The sequence below is a fragment of the Rosa rugosa genome, chromosome 4 (assembly GCF_958449725.1).
Source record: "Rosa rugosa chromosome 4, drRosRugo1.1, whole genome shotgun sequence".
NCBI classification, from domain to species: domain Eukaryota; kingdom Viridiplantae; phylum Streptophyta; class Magnoliopsida; order Rosales; family Rosaceae; genus Rosa; species Rosa rugosa.
Window position 1 is genome coordinate 18,165,881 of NC_084823.1, and position 15,866 is coordinate 18,181,746.

At 36.5% G+C, this 15,866-nt stretch overlaps 2 protein-coding genes across 15 annotated transcripts; one reads left to right on the plus strand and one right to left on the minus strand.

Moving 5' to 3' along the window:
• The first annotated feature begins 440 nt into the window (after positions 1-440).
• LOC133745842 (pentatricopeptide repeat-containing protein At2g15630, mitochondrial-like) lies at positions 441-3,032 on the plus strand. Its single transcript, XM_062174008.1, has 4 exons — positions 441-1,908; positions 2,291-2,342; positions 2,622-2,772; positions 2,851-3,032. Exon 1 carries the CDS (start codon positions 752-754, stop codon positions 1,598-1,600), a length of 849 nt encoding a protein of 282 aa, XP_062029992.1. The 5' UTR covers positions 441-751; the 3' UTR covers positions 1,601-1,908; positions 2,291-2,342; positions 2,622-2,772; positions 2,851-3,032.
• Positions 3,033-3,559: 527 nt separating this feature from the next.
• LOC133742417 (disease resistance protein RUN1-like) lies at positions 3,560-12,827 on the minus strand. 14 transcript variants are annotated; one of them, XR_009862567.1, is made up of 9 exons: positions 11,932-12,827; positions 10,598-11,696; positions 10,234-10,452; positions 8,829-10,139; positions 8,660-8,737; positions 8,597-8,627; positions 6,294-6,503; positions 5,835-6,202; positions 5,530-5,739 (listed from the first exon to the last, which is right to left on the minus strand). XR_009862567.1 is itself a non-coding variant. In XM_062170072.1 (4 exons), the coding sequence occupies exons 1-4, from the start codon at positions 12,435-12,437 to the stop codon at positions 8,847-8,849; spliced, it is 3,117 nt and encodes a 1,038-aa protein (XP_062026056.1). In that variant the 5' UTR covers positions 12,438-12,827; the 3' UTR covers positions 8,595-8,846. The 14 variants fall into 14 exon arrangements, 1 of the variants encoding a protein (XP_062026056.1); XR_009862565.1 differs by having other exon boundaries at positions 8,597-8,738; XR_009862568.1 differs by having other exon boundaries at positions 5,530-5,570; positions 5,661-5,730; positions 8,597-10,139.
• Between the last annotated feature and the right edge of the window lie 3,039 nt (positions 12,828-15,866).

The following is a 15,866-nucleotide window of genomic DNA, read 5'->3' on the forward strand; positions in this document are numbered from 1 at the left end:
TTTCATAAGAGGGTAGAGATACATTTTAATTTCTATTTTTAATTGAACTTCTATATTATTAACATATTAATTGACCAAAATATTATGAGAGTTCCTATTGAGACCTCCAAATTTGCTCATTTAACCTCTCATACTCTCTACACCTCCTTTGTGTTTTTAAATACAAAAATTTGCTCACTAAACCTCCTTTTGAATTCCTCAAATAACCTTAGTTATATTATGAAAAAAATAAAATACTCATTATACCTCTAATTCACTAACTACACTTCCATTTTTTTTTTGTTCTTTTTTTCCATCGAGAGTTGTTGGTGCTACACATACCATCCATAGGCGTATCCTCCCCACCTCTCCCAACCAGACCCTCCACCCATCACCCTCCTCAACTCCATCCAAAATTCTCAGTGGCAATTCATCGAACACCTTCCCCCCAACCTCCCCTCCTCTTCCAAACTTCTCAGTGGGAAATGTTATGCCTAGGACTAAGACTTGAAATGAACTGTTGAGTTTGTTTTCGAAATTGAATCGAACCGAGAGAGAGAGAGGGCTTGGGTTTTGTATGCTGACATGTTTAGGTTGAAGATCAAGTCCAGTGTTTGTACTTTTTAACATCATGATTAATGTGTTGTGTTGTGTAAACAAGGCAAGTTGAACAAGGCGAAGGAGCTTCTTGGGTTTATGGAGGCCTACTGTTGTTACTTATAACACTATCATTCATGCGTTTTGTTTGAGAGGCAGAGTTGGAGGGGCTCAGATGATCTTTAGTGCTATGAAAGGTAGAGGTGTTCAGCCGGATTCTTACATGTATGGATTGCTTATTAGTGGGATGTGCAAGGAAGGAAGACTTGCTGAAGCATCCGGTCTTTTTGATAAAATGCTGCAAATTGGGCTGCTTCCGATTGCTGTTCCTTATAACACGTTGATTGATGGTTATTGCAATAAGGGTGATCTGGACAGGGCTTTTGGTTATAGAGATGAGATGATGAAGAAGGGTATAATGCTGACGGTGTCAACTTACAATTTGTTGATTCATGAATTATTTATAGAAGGTAGGGTGAGTGAGGCTGATTGTATGGTTAGAGAAATGGAAGAGAAGAGAATGGTTCCTGATGCCATTACGTATAATATCCTGATTAATGGCTATTGCAGGTCTGGGAATGCAAAGAAAGCGTTTATCCTTCGCGATGAAATGTTGAGTAAAGGGATAGAGCCCACTAAGGAAACTTATACATCACTTATTTATGTTTTGAGTAAAAGGAAGAGAATGAATAAGGCAGATGACTTGTTTGAGAAGATACTGCGTAAAGGTGTTCTACCGGATCTGGTGATGTTCAATGCCTTGATTGATGGTCATTGTGCTAATGGGAATATGGAGCGTGCATTTTCGCTTTTGAGGAAGATGGATAAAATGAAGGTTCATCCAGATGAAGTGACGTACAATACCCTAATGCAAGGGCGCTGCAGGGCAGGGAAAGTTCAGGAAGCTCGGGAACTTCTGGATGAGATAAAGACAAGGGGAATTAAGCGTGATTACATTAGTTACAACACCCTCATTAGTGGACATAGTAAACGAGGTGATATGAATGATGCCTTCAAAGTTTGAGATGAGATGTTGAGTATAGGTTTCAATCCTACACTTCTAACGGACAATGCTCTTATAAAAGGTCTATGCAAAAACCAAGAAGGTGATCTTGCTCACGAGAGCAGAGGGATTACTCCCGATGACAGCACATATTACTCTGTGATTGACGGAATTGAGAATGTTGAGGAATTTCTCAGAAAGGGCGATTCATGAAGTCTCTCTCTCCGTGTATTGTACTTCTAATGATAGTGGTGTTCTCGAACCCAAATTCTGGTTCTGGAAGATTCTTTTGGTTACTTCTTGAAGATGACCTGACAAGCTCAGCTCAGGTATCTATCGCATTCAATGGTATTGTTGAACTTAATTCAGAGTGAACTGATTGGGTTTATGAAGAACGTCTTACTGTAAGATTATGTAACCTCTTCTTCTAGTTCTTTATTTCTTTGTTGGCACTGAGCTACACCATGCACACACATTATACTTGAGTTTTGATATGATTGGAATTGATGAAAATAAGGCAATCTTCATAAAGACAGTAATTTTGCCAAGTTAATTACAGCCGGAGAATCTGCCATTTTCTGCAGTAAATGTTATTTTGCTATTTAGTTGTAGTTCAATTAAATAGGATTGAAGAAAATAACCTTAGGATTGTTGACTTTTGTACCCGATTGAGATCAAATTTCAGTCTTTTTCTGATTCTTCTAATTGCAGGCAGGATATCGGTGTATTGATTGTGCTCCACTCTTATGGCAATGAGGAGGAGGTAATTTTAGTTGCTTTTAGTTGCAAAACCCGATCATGCCTGATTTCAAGGGCCAAAATGGTTCAAAGAGAACGAATATACATTGCATGTTGGTAGGATTTGGTATCATTTGGAACTATATATTCACACACTGGACAGCTGGTACTAGATATTGACAAATAGTTTGGCTCAATTAATTGGATATTGGGTTGGGTTCATTTGGAATTTGATTATTGAAAATGGAAGTAAAGGTGGAGTCTTTTTGTTTTGTTTATTGATTTTTATGTGTTGGTTTTGAAGGTATCAATTGGAACTGTGTAAGAAAGCTTTGGAGGAGAACATAATTTTGTATCTGGAAACTTGTTATGGAAAGACCCACATAGCCATGTCGCTTATGTATGAACCAGTTGATACTCAAACCTCAGAAGAACATATGTGTGTTCTGAGTCCTGTAAGTCAAGTCCCCAGTTACTCACATTTGTAAACAAAAGGAAAAATATTGGATTTTTATATGTTTCAATGCTTGCAGGGAGATCGTTGTAGTATATATGGATCAAATTGCTCCCAATGGATTATTGGAATGGAGGTAATAATAATACTGTATTTCTTTGTTTCATATTTGAGCATATTATTGAATAACTGAAACTGAATAATTGGGGCTGAATCTTACTAGAAAAACTGTGGCTTTTTACTCTTATGCTTATGTTTTGATGTTTGGACACAGGGATATTTTGGAAGGGATTCTTTTGTCTTTCGATGAAGGATAGTTTGAACTTCTGGAGGTGGGAATATGGGATATTTTGAAAGATGGGAACCTTGGTAGGATCTGTGACTACAATATTACTTTATATGTGCATCTCTGAGCTTTTGATACAAAAAAGCAGCGCCACAATGATCAGTTTTCAAGAGTGAACTCTCTTTTTTGTCACGCCCTAGCCACAAGAAACTTCTAAAATCGTAGGAAGCAATTGGTATTACTTATATATGCATCTAATACAGCTTGTGGTAGTTCTTTTCGGCTGGCTGTTTTAACTTCAACTTCAGAGGTCGGCAAGCCCAAACGTACAATGAAGGGGCTCAACAATGATCGGGGAAAAAGGGGACTACTCCCAGAACCACCCAAAAAAAAAAAAAAACCAACTAAGTGCAGCAATTAAAAATTTAAAACACAGATGCAGGCAGAGAGAGGGAAGATCATCATTTCGTAGGATTTCCAAGAAGATACAATCTTTACCTTGTTTATTTAATCTATGTCTAGAATTCTCAAGTTTCAACATTTTCCCCAGATATACAACAAAAATAGCTACAACAAAAATATTTGGAAGAAAGCGAAAGGAATCAGTTTCTCATATTACAAAAAAAAAAAAAAAAGGTTCATGTGGTACACAAAGCCGCAAGTATCTAAAATTCAACTACATAGGGTGCATTTCCCTTTCTTTTCTTTCTTTTTGAAGTCTGGCACCTAAGCACGAAAGAAACTATATAGCATTGCATTTGCAATATTGCAAAGCCCCAGTCTTTACAAATCCATAAATCTTCTTGTAGCTAAGGATGATCAAGCTTGGCAAGTTATCTGCTGTTTCTAACTTCCTTGTAGCTAGACACGAGTCACTGAGATGTCCCAGCTAGTGTCACAGAATAGGCTCTTTGTAGATTAACTAAGCTGGAATAAGAAGACCCGTGAATGAACCCCACACTTAAGCTTTCATAATTGTACCAAGAGCATGGCTTACAGAAAAACCTATGATCCAGTTGCTAAATTCCTTCATGATATTCTCCTGCACCAAATCTTCCAGAGACAGAGCTGCAGGACTTTGTCAATGTTAACCTTGCACCAGTTGGAACAATTTGTGTTGGAGGTTTGGGCGATATTGAGTATTTAAAGTAGTCGTGTAGGTTTCGTATTCCTACTGCAGAGGTAGGATCATGGTCTCTCTAAGACACGAGCTGTGCAAAATCGAAATGATTGCCTACACAATGAGGTAGACAGCAAAAATCAACGATTGCCAAAAGGACTGGACAACTTTACAGAACATATATTACTATCAAAGACCTACAGTAATTGTGGAAGAAAGAATGGCAATGACTAACTGCAACAGAATAAAGAAAAACAGTGTACTCACATTTGTATGCAGATGTAGGCATTTCCAGACTGCTGGTAATGCTGAGAATTGACGGAAAAGTAGGGATGTAGTACACCATGCAAGGCTGCTACCAAGAATCCAAAATCTTCTTGAAAGCACTTTACAATGCATTCTACATAGATCATTGCGCGTATGTAATTAGAAGACAGCACCTTCAAAAGCTCAAATCCACAAGACCAACCTTTAATACATATTGGAATGATTGTCTACGCTAGTAGCTCCTAGAAAAAGAAGTTACCTAAACTCAGTGACTCATTATTGTCTCGATCAGATCTCTAGATTCATTTTAGCTTGCCTTAAGACGACAACATTGCTGATTTTCACCTTGTCTAATATCCAGTGTTTTCAAAGGCGATGCCGAGGCGAGCCCGGGGCGCGCTTCGGTGTGAGGCGACGGTAAATCGCCTTGTCGGTCCAAACTAAGACGCGCTACTGGAAAAGCGTACGGAAAAGCGATGGGGCGCCTGTTTTTGCAGAAGGCGAGCTGTGATGCGGCCTGGGCGCAAGGAAGAAGGTGAAGTCGTGGGTCCCTTTTTTTTTTCTTTCATCTTTCGCATCAAAACAACGTGGGTTTGAGTTAATTGCTCAAGTATATTGCTTTAAACGACCTCCTTTATACGACGTCGTCTTTGGCAATTAATTAAAGCAACAAAACGACGTCTTTTATAACCTCATTTTACCTCCTTTTCTTTCTATTTAATAATCATTCTCTATTAATATTCAGCCAGCAAGGTCATTTGGAATTAATTTACTAAAGTTTCTTGTAACCAATATAGACGTTTTTATACATCAGCAATAGAACTGATAGAACTTATATTGCTAGTAGTACCATGATAGTTGCAGATACCACTTGAATATTTGAAAATATATTATTTTTGTGGATTTCTTTCTTTATTTTAACCTAAATATTTTCTTATATTGTCTATAATTATAATGTATTATTATAATATTTTCGGGAAAGGCGATCGCCTCAACGCCTTGAGGCACTCGCCTCGCGAGGCTCTAACAAGTCGCCTTCGCCTTCGCTTTCGCATTTGAAGAGGTAGAACCCAGTACTAAACTAATTAAATCTCGAGCAGTTTGGCATCCCACTGATTAGATCAGTCTGTCTACAAAATAAACAAAGAAAGAAGTTTAAAAGTAGTCAAACGAGACTGTCTCCACTAAAAGCTCCAATGGAAGCAAAAATCTGTACCACAGTTGAACAAAAAAATTCCTTCCTCAAGTTGAGCATATCATCCCGCACTTGCTGGGCCCTTAAAAATCTGTACCAGCTTAGATAAAGATAAGAATTTAGTCATAATTAATCACATGATAGCAACTCATAAACCATCTCTAATTGTTAATTAAAAGGGAGTATATAGTTCACCTCAGCATCTTATATATGTTGATCAATCACCATGTTGTTCCAATATAAGCTCTTGGTGAAATGCTTCCACCCGCCTGCAACTCTTCTGCATCAGTGTCCTCCTCAATCTGGGCAGACATTACTCTAACCCTTGAACCTTTTTTTCAAGGATGACCCAAACTTGCAACAAGCATGTATTGCCTTCTTCTTAAGAGGCCCAAATGCTGTTCTCCTTTCATCTTAATCAGATTATTCATCAAGAACTTCACAGTAACAAAGGTAAACTAACTCACAAACATTACTGCCTATACTAAAAGAAAATGAAAACAAGCGAAAAGAGTGCTGAACTAATTTTAGGTAGACATTAGAACCCAGAAGGTGTGGACAACCTGGTGTTCAAGAATGCCTTTAGTTGGCAAATTTTTCTTTCCTAGTATTATTTTTAAAGATAAACAGAACAAAGACCAACTGTGCACTCACATTGGAAGTAACCTTGTGAAACAGAATCCATTACACTCGCTAATGGGATAGTGACAATTGACTGGAGAAGAGGACCGGGATTCACTATGCCACCAAAGCTGCAAGAGACCCAAACCCTCTTGAGGTGTGTTTGACTAGGCATGGCAAAAATGAATGAAATCCATGGTAGGTCCAACCTTGCTTGCTAATGAAGTACATAATCCACTTGCTCTGAATACACATAAAGTTTTCCATTGTTAATAAAATCCATTATTAGCAACTAGCTAAATTAATTCACCAAAAAAAAAGAAAAGCAATTACCTATTGTATCAGCCATATCTGGAGCATCTAATTCCTTTGCAATTCAACTTAATAATTCAGACATATAGACCCTCGGTGTAGGTATTATCAAGAGAAAATTAGATATAAACCCAAAAATATAAGCTTCTAATGAGAAAAACCCATAGATATTTTTCTTTCAATTTACACCCACTCTACATAAGCAAACCTTCCATATAGAGTATATGTCTATAATTAATGGTTTTTCTCATTCTTTTGATATATCTAATATGCCCTTCTGATTATGGAGGGTTAAATTAAGTAACTTGCTTAATCTTATCATCCATTTGAATTTGAAATATTAAGCTAAAAAATCAATCATAATCAATTACGTCCTTAATTTCTTCCTTACTTTATATTTTGATTATTGACTTGAGTATATATTTCTATATATGCTCATTACAATAGTAGTTCATTTCTAGCACAAATTTCAATTATTGTTTTCCTTATATGTAGGTATTTTGTTTTCGAATAGATTTTCAATTTTCTTTTATGGGGTCAATTATTGTTTCAAAAGATGAAAAGAGATTTTGATTCAATCACTGGGAGAAAATGTTTTTCTTGCTTGAAAGAAAGGGCGGGGGGCAAGGAGGTATGATACTTCTCTCTTGTGTCTATGAAGAACGACTAAAGAAATGTTCTTAAAGAAAAGAAAAGGATTCGAGATGGGGTCAAGAAATGGGAAAAAAAGCTTTTGTTATTGTGTTTTCAGTTCTAGGCTCACACTCGGTGGCTCTCTATATTCTCGAAAGATTTCTAATTATAAGGTATGTATCTTGTTCTTGGATAACTTTCTTCTTCTTTTTAGGTATATTGTCATATTAATCCCATGATAGCTTTCTACTCTCAACTACTACATTTCTAATTTACCTACTGAGTAATTAGATGTAAGTGAGGCTTGAATACCATAAACCTTCAAGCTAAAAAAAGGGTCGTATCTTCTACGATCATAGGTATAATATAATATAAAACCTAATAAAGAGGTATGATACAAAAAAAAAAAAAAAGATTGTAATATAGAGGTGTCCGTGTCATACAAAAAGAAACAAAAAGAAACCTCCTATATATTAGATACATACTTGAAATCAAATTAACTAGAAAAAGTGTTCTAATAATCAAGTACTTTATTATATAGGTATATGCATATATTATAGAGACTTTCAACCTAATAAACATGGTCAACTCGCAATGATAGAATACCTAAAAAAGAGGCTGATGTTGAAAATGATTCTAATAAATAGGTTGATATGAAAATTTCTAGAAATCAAGTTAGCTAAACGTACCTGTCTAATCTTTAGGTTGTAATTAAAAAAAAAAAAAGACAATCTATTAGTTAGGTTAAAAACTTTACACCTCTACCTTTCGGTTAGGTTGTAAGTAAAACAGAAAGTTACTTTTAAAATAGAAAGTTTAAATTACCGAAAAGTAAATATCACATTCACTTAAATCTATATAACCTTTGAATTCAGAAAATTATGTAAAAAAAGATCCATAATTCTAGCAATCATGATGAATTTAATGAAAATTGCGATAATAATGGGACCAATAAAAAAGATCTACGATTAAGGTATTTAAAGATGACGTTAATTTTGCTAGTTGACTTATGTTTGCCAGATTTAAATTATGGCAATTTGTGTAATTCTTCAAAAAATGAAATCTAATATTTTATCCTAGTTAGCAATAATTAGGTGTAAATTGAAAAGAAATAATAGGTGGGTTTTTTCTATTAGATCTTTTACAAATTGGGTGTATAATGAAATGCCCCTATTATCAACTCCATTGATCATGCTCTAGAGGTTTGATTCCAAAGACTCACTCATCATTTCCTCTAAATTGAACTCCTGAACGAAGTAAGTCGAGGGAATTCAGAAAAGTTTTAGTGTTTAACCTAGACTACTACACATGGCAAGTTCAGAAGTAGAAACAATATATGATAGATATACACCAATGTATGTTCCATTATGCCAAAGACAGGGAATAAGTACCTTAACATTGTATGATGATGATCGAGCATCATGTTTTCAAAGGAGTAGTTCTTCGGAGGTAAGTGTTTAGTAACTCGGGTGTGTCAATGTCATACTCAGTGGCAGCAGAATGAGCATATACTTGGACAACAGAATGCGTTTTCTGATTCAAATAGCATTTTGATTTTGAGAATGATAGTAGGCTATAAAAGAAGCCTGAAAACACACAAAAAGAAAAAGATAATGAACCTACTGGAAGTCAGCTGGACTATTATCGGCTTTCTTCTTCCAAATCTTCGATCAGGTGGACTCCCCAGCTTTCCTCGAAAGGCATTCCAATTCCATTAGAATTATTTCCAAAACGAAACATAACTCGAAACATATCAGGTGGCGGCATCCCACACTCACTCAACCTCCTTATTACTGTAACCAATGGAATATAATGCACGCACACAATCTGGCTCAACCTCCCACTTATTTCAACAAACTTTACTCCATTGATGTAAACAGAATAAGGGACCCCAGGAAACCTCGATTGAGTACAGAAAGCCAACCCTTTGCTGTACCAATTGGAGTTTTGAGGAATTTCAATGCAAAATCCAAGCTGTTTAGTTATTAATTCCCTATACAGACGGCGGCAGGTGAACCAGTTTGGAAACTGAATCCGACAACTTCCGGGAAATTTTACGTGGAATTCTTCAGATTTCGCACGAGAGAAAAAAAGAGTCAAAAGAGCCGCCAATTCATCAGCCTCTCCCATCAATTCCTTGGTTCCCGCAAACGGTGATGATGTCATCTTTCTCTTCTTGGCCAGATGAAATACTACTCCACGAGCCAGATTGTCGCAGAGTCTCCAACAACTAGTCAAGTCCCACCGACCGAACATTTTTGAATCTTTACTCTCCAAAATTTTTGACAAGTATGAGATTCTTTCCAACGACCAACAACCTTCCAACCGACAAGCTATTTCTCGTGGAAATTCTGAAATTTCTTCAAGCCGCTCGCAATAGCTCAAATCAACTTGTAATCTCGTCAGGGTAGTTGAAAAGACCGGTGGAGGAAGTGATTCTGACTTTGCTGGAAATGTAACAAGGTTAGAGCATTCGCGTAGATCTAGATCCTCCAGACGTTGCAATCCATAGAAGATGCTCGATGGTACATTTGTAAGATTACGACAGTGAGATAGAGACAAGGATTTAAGGCCAGTGAAGTTTCCAACTGAGCAAGGTAACTCTTTGATGTTAGTCCTACTTAGATCCAGGCGATTCAAAGACTTCATGTCTCCCTCGATGTCAGGGAAGAACTTAAGATAACGGCAATAAGAGAGATCCAGAGTTTCCAAAGATTTCAAGTTGATCCTCTCTGGAAACATCTGCAGGTTTTCACAATGAGTGAGTTTCAAATTGACGAGCTTATTGAGACGGCCAACCGAAGGATGAACTTCAACTAAACTATTACAATAAGACAGATCCAAATACTCCAAGCTTGTTAAACCAGACAAGTCGGGAATTCTTGTTAAACCATAAGAGTACGACAATTTGATAGATTTCAAATATCGCATATCCTGTTTGGGAGAAAGAGAACAGAAAAATCAAATTAAAAAGGTTGAAATGCAGCAATATATATGTGTAAAAACGTGATCGAATTCTTTCAAATACCTTCAAATTCAATCCCTCGACTAGTTGCAACGATTGTAATGAAATCAAGTGAAGGACCCTCAAGTGGTTGGGGAGATAATCCACGCCCTCTCCATAAAGCATCCCTCTACGGACTATAAAAATTTGAAGATTTTTCAAGTTTGTGAAGCTTCCGCCGTTTAAGCATATCTTTTGTGAATAAAAACCTCTTACCACGATGCCTTTAATTTTATCCGTTCCCTAATAAACCACAAATTGGTCAAATTAAGCAATTTCTTCTTCTTCTCATAATAAATATTTGCATTTAATTCTAACATTTTTTCAAAATTTTATAAGCCAACATGTATTAAATATCATAAAGCTAAATAATTTATATATCACTTACTTTGTTTTCCTCAAGAATCTCGCAAACATCCTCATATAGCCACAGTCTACTGCGTTTTTCTTTCTCATCAGGAAACTCTTGCCGAACAATTTCTTTTCCCATGTCTTCTAAATGGTCATGCATCCAAATGCTATCGTCTTTCTCAATTTTTATTAAGGCCTTTTCTACGAGGACTTTGAGAGCAATTTTGGGATACAAGTCACAGCTTTGTAGTGCATGTATCACATAGCTTTGTTTGTCACCTTTAAAGAAACATGCAATATGAAGAAAAACTTCTTTTATCCGATCAGGCAATGCCTCGTAACTTCTTTGGAGAGTTTTTTGAATCTCTTGGTTAGGATATCTCATGTAATACTCTAATGCCTCTTTCCACTCATCCTTATCCTCTTTACTACATAGATCTGCCCCTAGAACTTCCAAAACTAACGGAATCCCTTTAGCATAACGTATTACCTCATTTGCAAGTTCAAAGAAGTCATCCAGACATATATTTCTTTTGAAGGCATTGAAATTGAAGAGCTTTGAAGCTTCTTGATGATTTAATTCCTTGACCTCATATATTGAATTGACTTCATGGGCACTTAGGCAATTCGTATCTCTTGTTGTTATGATAATTCTGCTTCTTGGACCAAACCAATCACACCTTCCAGCAAGTTTTTTTAATTGATCCAAGCTGTCCACATCATCAAGAACTAAGAGAACCCTTTTCTGTCTTAGGCTTTTCTTCAGCATAGTGATTCCTTCATCAACATTGGTCACAATAGGTGGATTCCTCTCTATAATCTTAGAAAGAAAATTTTTTTGTAGCTCAACAAGACCTCCATGTGATTTTTCTTTAACAATTTTCAAGAAACAGCTATGTTCAAACTTATGGCTAATTGAATTGTAAACAGCTTTTGCAAGTGTTGTTTTTCCTATTCCGCCAATTCCCCATATCCCTACCATGTGAGGATCGCCTTGGTCTACATTTAAGAGCTTAAGTATGTCTTCTACACGAGATTCTATTCCAACAGGATGTGTTGCCACATCTAAAAGGGTGCATTTCATTATTTGGGTTGATATCACTTTAACAATTTCATCAATAACATTCGCTTCATGCCTGCAAATATAAAAGCATATGAAATATTTAGTTTAAACTTCCCTACATTTTCAGTTTTTTAGGGGACGGATCAATGACAATTCAAGATTATACTCTAATTGTACTCCATTAGTTAGTGAAACTATTGATGCTATTAAACATTATGTAACATGTTAACTAAGTTAACTATCCGTTAACGGTGGAATGTTAAAATCTGCATTATAAAGTTGAGATGCTTGAGATTGAACATACTTACCCTCCATCCGAGATGTGCCACCCAGACAAAGTTGCTGCTTGTGTAAGGGCTGCCTTCCAACTCCCCACCTTCGTTAAGTTATCCTCGTACTTGCTGAGGTGAGCAATTCCATCACCAACCTGGCCCTTCTGGTATCGTATCTCCGACGGATCTACCTTGTAGAAAATTGGGTAAACGATTTGTTGCTTGGATTCTTTACATTGAAAGATCTTGACAAGTTCATCCAAGCACCACTTTGAAGATGCATATTTTGCAGAAAATACAACAATGGAAATCCTTGATCCTTCAATTACTTCGAGAAGCCCCTCTGTTATATCTTCTCCTCTTGTAAGGTCATTATCTATGAAGGTCTTAATTCCCTTGTTATCCAAATTACTGTACAAATGGCCAGTGAAATTGTTGCGCGTATCCGCACCTCTGAAGCTCAGAAAGACATCATGTGTGAATGAATGGGTGGAAGAAGAAGAAGAAGAAGAAAAGGAAGAGGCTCCGAGGCTCAGATCCATGTTGTTTGATTGCAGGAGGATGAGTGAGGAGGCTGAATTGAAATAATTTGGGATGGTACTGTTGCTGTCAAGGACTATATCTCTTGTTATATATATTAGTCCTCTCGGTTTGGCCAAGTGCAAAGCAGTTTCCTGGCTCCTTTCACCGAAAGTAATCGAGTTGTAAGTGTGACGGAGTAGTCAAGAATGGCGGAGGAAGTTGACCCAGCTGGAAAGCAATAATAAGCTTTAGGAAAATGGGACAGTGGCTTTTGTAACCAATTATTTTAACAAAGACGCGTGTAGATATTCCACATTCCCACATCTCTTCAACCTGTTCCTCTTATCAGTTTCTTCAGGCTCAAGTACCCCATTAATCTAATACGGCACTTCACCACTTTTTTCTTCACAGTTTAGTTTAGTCCTTTACAGTATAAACTAAATCATACACAGAGGAACAATGGAGTATTCTAGGTCTCTGATTAAAGGGGCGAAAATAAAGGCGACCTCATGAAGCTAACAAAGTTTTCTTTCTACTCCAATGAAACACTGTCAAAGCTCAAAGCTTCACAGTGAGGAAGGAAAGTGTCAATCATAGAAGGAAAAAGAGAAGTGACATGTCAATTTGTTATTGGCTGGTGTGCGTTGGAAATTGGAATCTCGTTATATTGATAGGACTGCCTTCAAGCAAGGACAAATTGTGATGGGTATATGTGTCTTGGTAGTAGCCTAGCTTAGTAGCTTCTTTCTTCACTAAACGTAAACGTAATAGTCAGTGGCGGATCCAGGATCCGAAACCCGTCTAGGCTAATTACAAGTGCACAAAAATTTTAAAATTTCTCTCTCTCTCTCTCTCTCTCTCTCTCTCTCTCTCTATATATATATATATATATATATATATATTAGGTTTGGAACCCAATGGGAGGCTCATCCTCATGCCTTTATTATTTTTTCCAATCAAAACATATAACAGAGGGGACATAAAAACGATGATGAAACGCCTCAGCCTCTATATATTTTATGTATGTCCATACCGCTCTGTTGTTTCCGCCATCTATATCAATTTTGTTGCCGAGTAGTATAAATGGAAATGCCTCGGTGTCAGCTGGACCTACCTGCTAACCGATGGTGAAATAATGTCAATAATTAGAACTTCAGATAATCAGGATAGCCTTACAAGCTAGATAGTGCAGAACCGCAGAAGAGGAAAAATTTAAAAGACCTGTATGAGAAACTCTTCATGCCAGTTCTGAAGTGTTTCAAATGATCTTAGAACATTCACATCATAAACAAGAACACAACAATCTGCTCCACATAAAATGCTGCCCCTGAGACTTTGAAACCTTTCTTGTCCTGCTGTGTCCCAAATCTGTCAAATACAATAGCACAGATGTGGCAAACAGAACTAAGATTAATTGATGTTTCAGGTGTATATATAGAGAATACATATTCTAGTAAATGCTTTAATTATTCACTTGCAAAGTCACCAATTTGTCATCAACATGAGGTTCCTTTGTGACAAAATCAGCCAATTGTAGCTTTCTATTGTCGAATGAACTTCTTATATATATATATATATATATATATATATATATATATATATATATACATACATTCAGTTAATGATCCACACAGCACAGAATTTTGGATTATGGTTAATCACAGTAAATCACTAAATTGAAATCACACTTGAATAAGTTTGCATAACTGAAAATGGAACCAGTTTATTGGTTTCAGTTGAGTGCTTGCACGGTTAAGTCTATCGAGAATCTTAAACGGGAGAAGCAAATATGGTACAGGAGATGTGTATAGCATTTTTGTCCAAATTTGGGAGACATTTGACCAACAACAGCTAAAGCCTTGCTGTATCAAACATAAACATTGGATTTCAAGAATCAGACTTTGGCTCCTCAATTTTTCTTATGGTAAACAGAATTGATCAGAAAAGAAAAGAAATCAACAACAAATCCATTAAACCCATTACAACAATCAAGAGAGAATTGATCAGGAACACTTTCAATCAACAAACCCATTAAACCAATCAAGAGATTTAGCAGAAAAGAAGAGAAATACCTCCCGTTTGGAGCAAATCAGAAAACAAAGCAAGCTTGGATGCAGGAAGAAGATGAGTAGATGACTGCAAGTCTGCAATGAAAGGAACTGCAGGAAGAAGAACCCGACTCAAGGGACTCGATGTGCCGGCGTGCCTCTGCGTGTCCGAGGAACTGGTTGCAGATAAACTTTTTTTTTTTTTCTTTGGGCTGGTATGGCTGAAAGGTAGATATATATATACCTAAGGGTTTTTATCCCAAAATCTTGTCTAGGCTTGAGCCCATATAGCCTTCCATGTCCGTCCGCCCCTGGTAATAGTCGTTATCATGTTTATCTTAATTGGTTACATATAATAATATGCCCTGTGGGCTGTTGCATCAGTGGAACTTTAAAACAAATCGGAGGGCCCGGGGCCCGGAAAACTAATGGAAGAAAAACACGCGTTTGGTTTGCAGAAAGGAAAGGAAAGGAAAACATTTCCGTGCTCTTTCCATGGACATGGGAAATTGTAATTCCCATCAATTTTCCTTTCCAGTGTTTGGAAAGACTAGGAATGTAATCAGAATACACCTCTTAATTTCCATTGCAGTGTTTGATTTTTATAAGAAAAGGAAACAAAATCCTATGAATTTTCCAATAATACCCTCATACTAATGAGAATACTTAGTAATGAATTTTCCATTGCATTCATAAATTTACCTTCTTCTTTTTTTTCTTTTCTAAGTTTTATTTCATACTAGAGCTTTCAATTGGTCTTTTGTAATATTGTTGATGCATGTGTTGTAGTTACATATGCAAAAGCTGAAGGTGCAGAAATCCAGTTTTTTTTTTTTTTTTTGAAAAGGACCAGTTTTTCAAAAATGAGAACTTTGATATGCGATAAACATATGCTCAAATACAAACATTAGAGATTAAAATCTTTAACCCATCATCTACTAAATATCATTAAACAAAAATGAACAAAAGAAAATGGGGATAAAACTAGCAAATAATGATTTTGAGAAGGGTAATTTAGTCATATAATGTTTTAAAATAATGCAGGAAATCCGGACGGAAAGTGGATCCTGGGGTGGGTGGGGGGGAATCAATTTCCTTTCATTTGGGAAGCATTTTCCCTTCTATTGTCATCCCAAACACAGGAAACACAGGAAAGGAATGACACTCCTTTCCCAATTATTAGTTTGTGTATGACTTAAAAACATCGATTTGACTTTTCCGACGTGATCATTCTAAGATCAACATATATGTGTCCCGCTTAAGATCAGTTTGAGAAAGAGGAATGTAAATCTTTCCCAAATAATAACCGGATCTCATATTAAACATTACATCCCAACAAATAATGGTCTACTAAAAGCATATACTAATTCCCATCTTAAACATAAGTGTCTATCAGAGGCC

Coding starts and splice junctions, on each gene's coding strand:
- LOC133745842 (XM_062174008.1), top strand. CDS start 752: ATGATCTTTAGTGCTATGAAAGGTAGAGGTGTTCAGCCGGATTCTTAC.
- LOC133742417 (XM_062170072.1), bottom strand. CDS start 12,437: ATGGATCTGAGCCTCGGAGCCTCTTCCTTTTCTTCTTCTTCTTCTTCT. Junction 10,453..10,597: donor AGATTCTTGAGGAAAACAAA/GTAAGTGATATA, acceptor GTGGTTTATTAG/GGAACGGATAAAATTAAAGG. Junction 10,140..10,233: donor TCGAGGGATTGAATTTGAAG/GTATTTGAAAGA, acceptor TCTCCCAAACAG/GATATGCGATATTTGAAATC.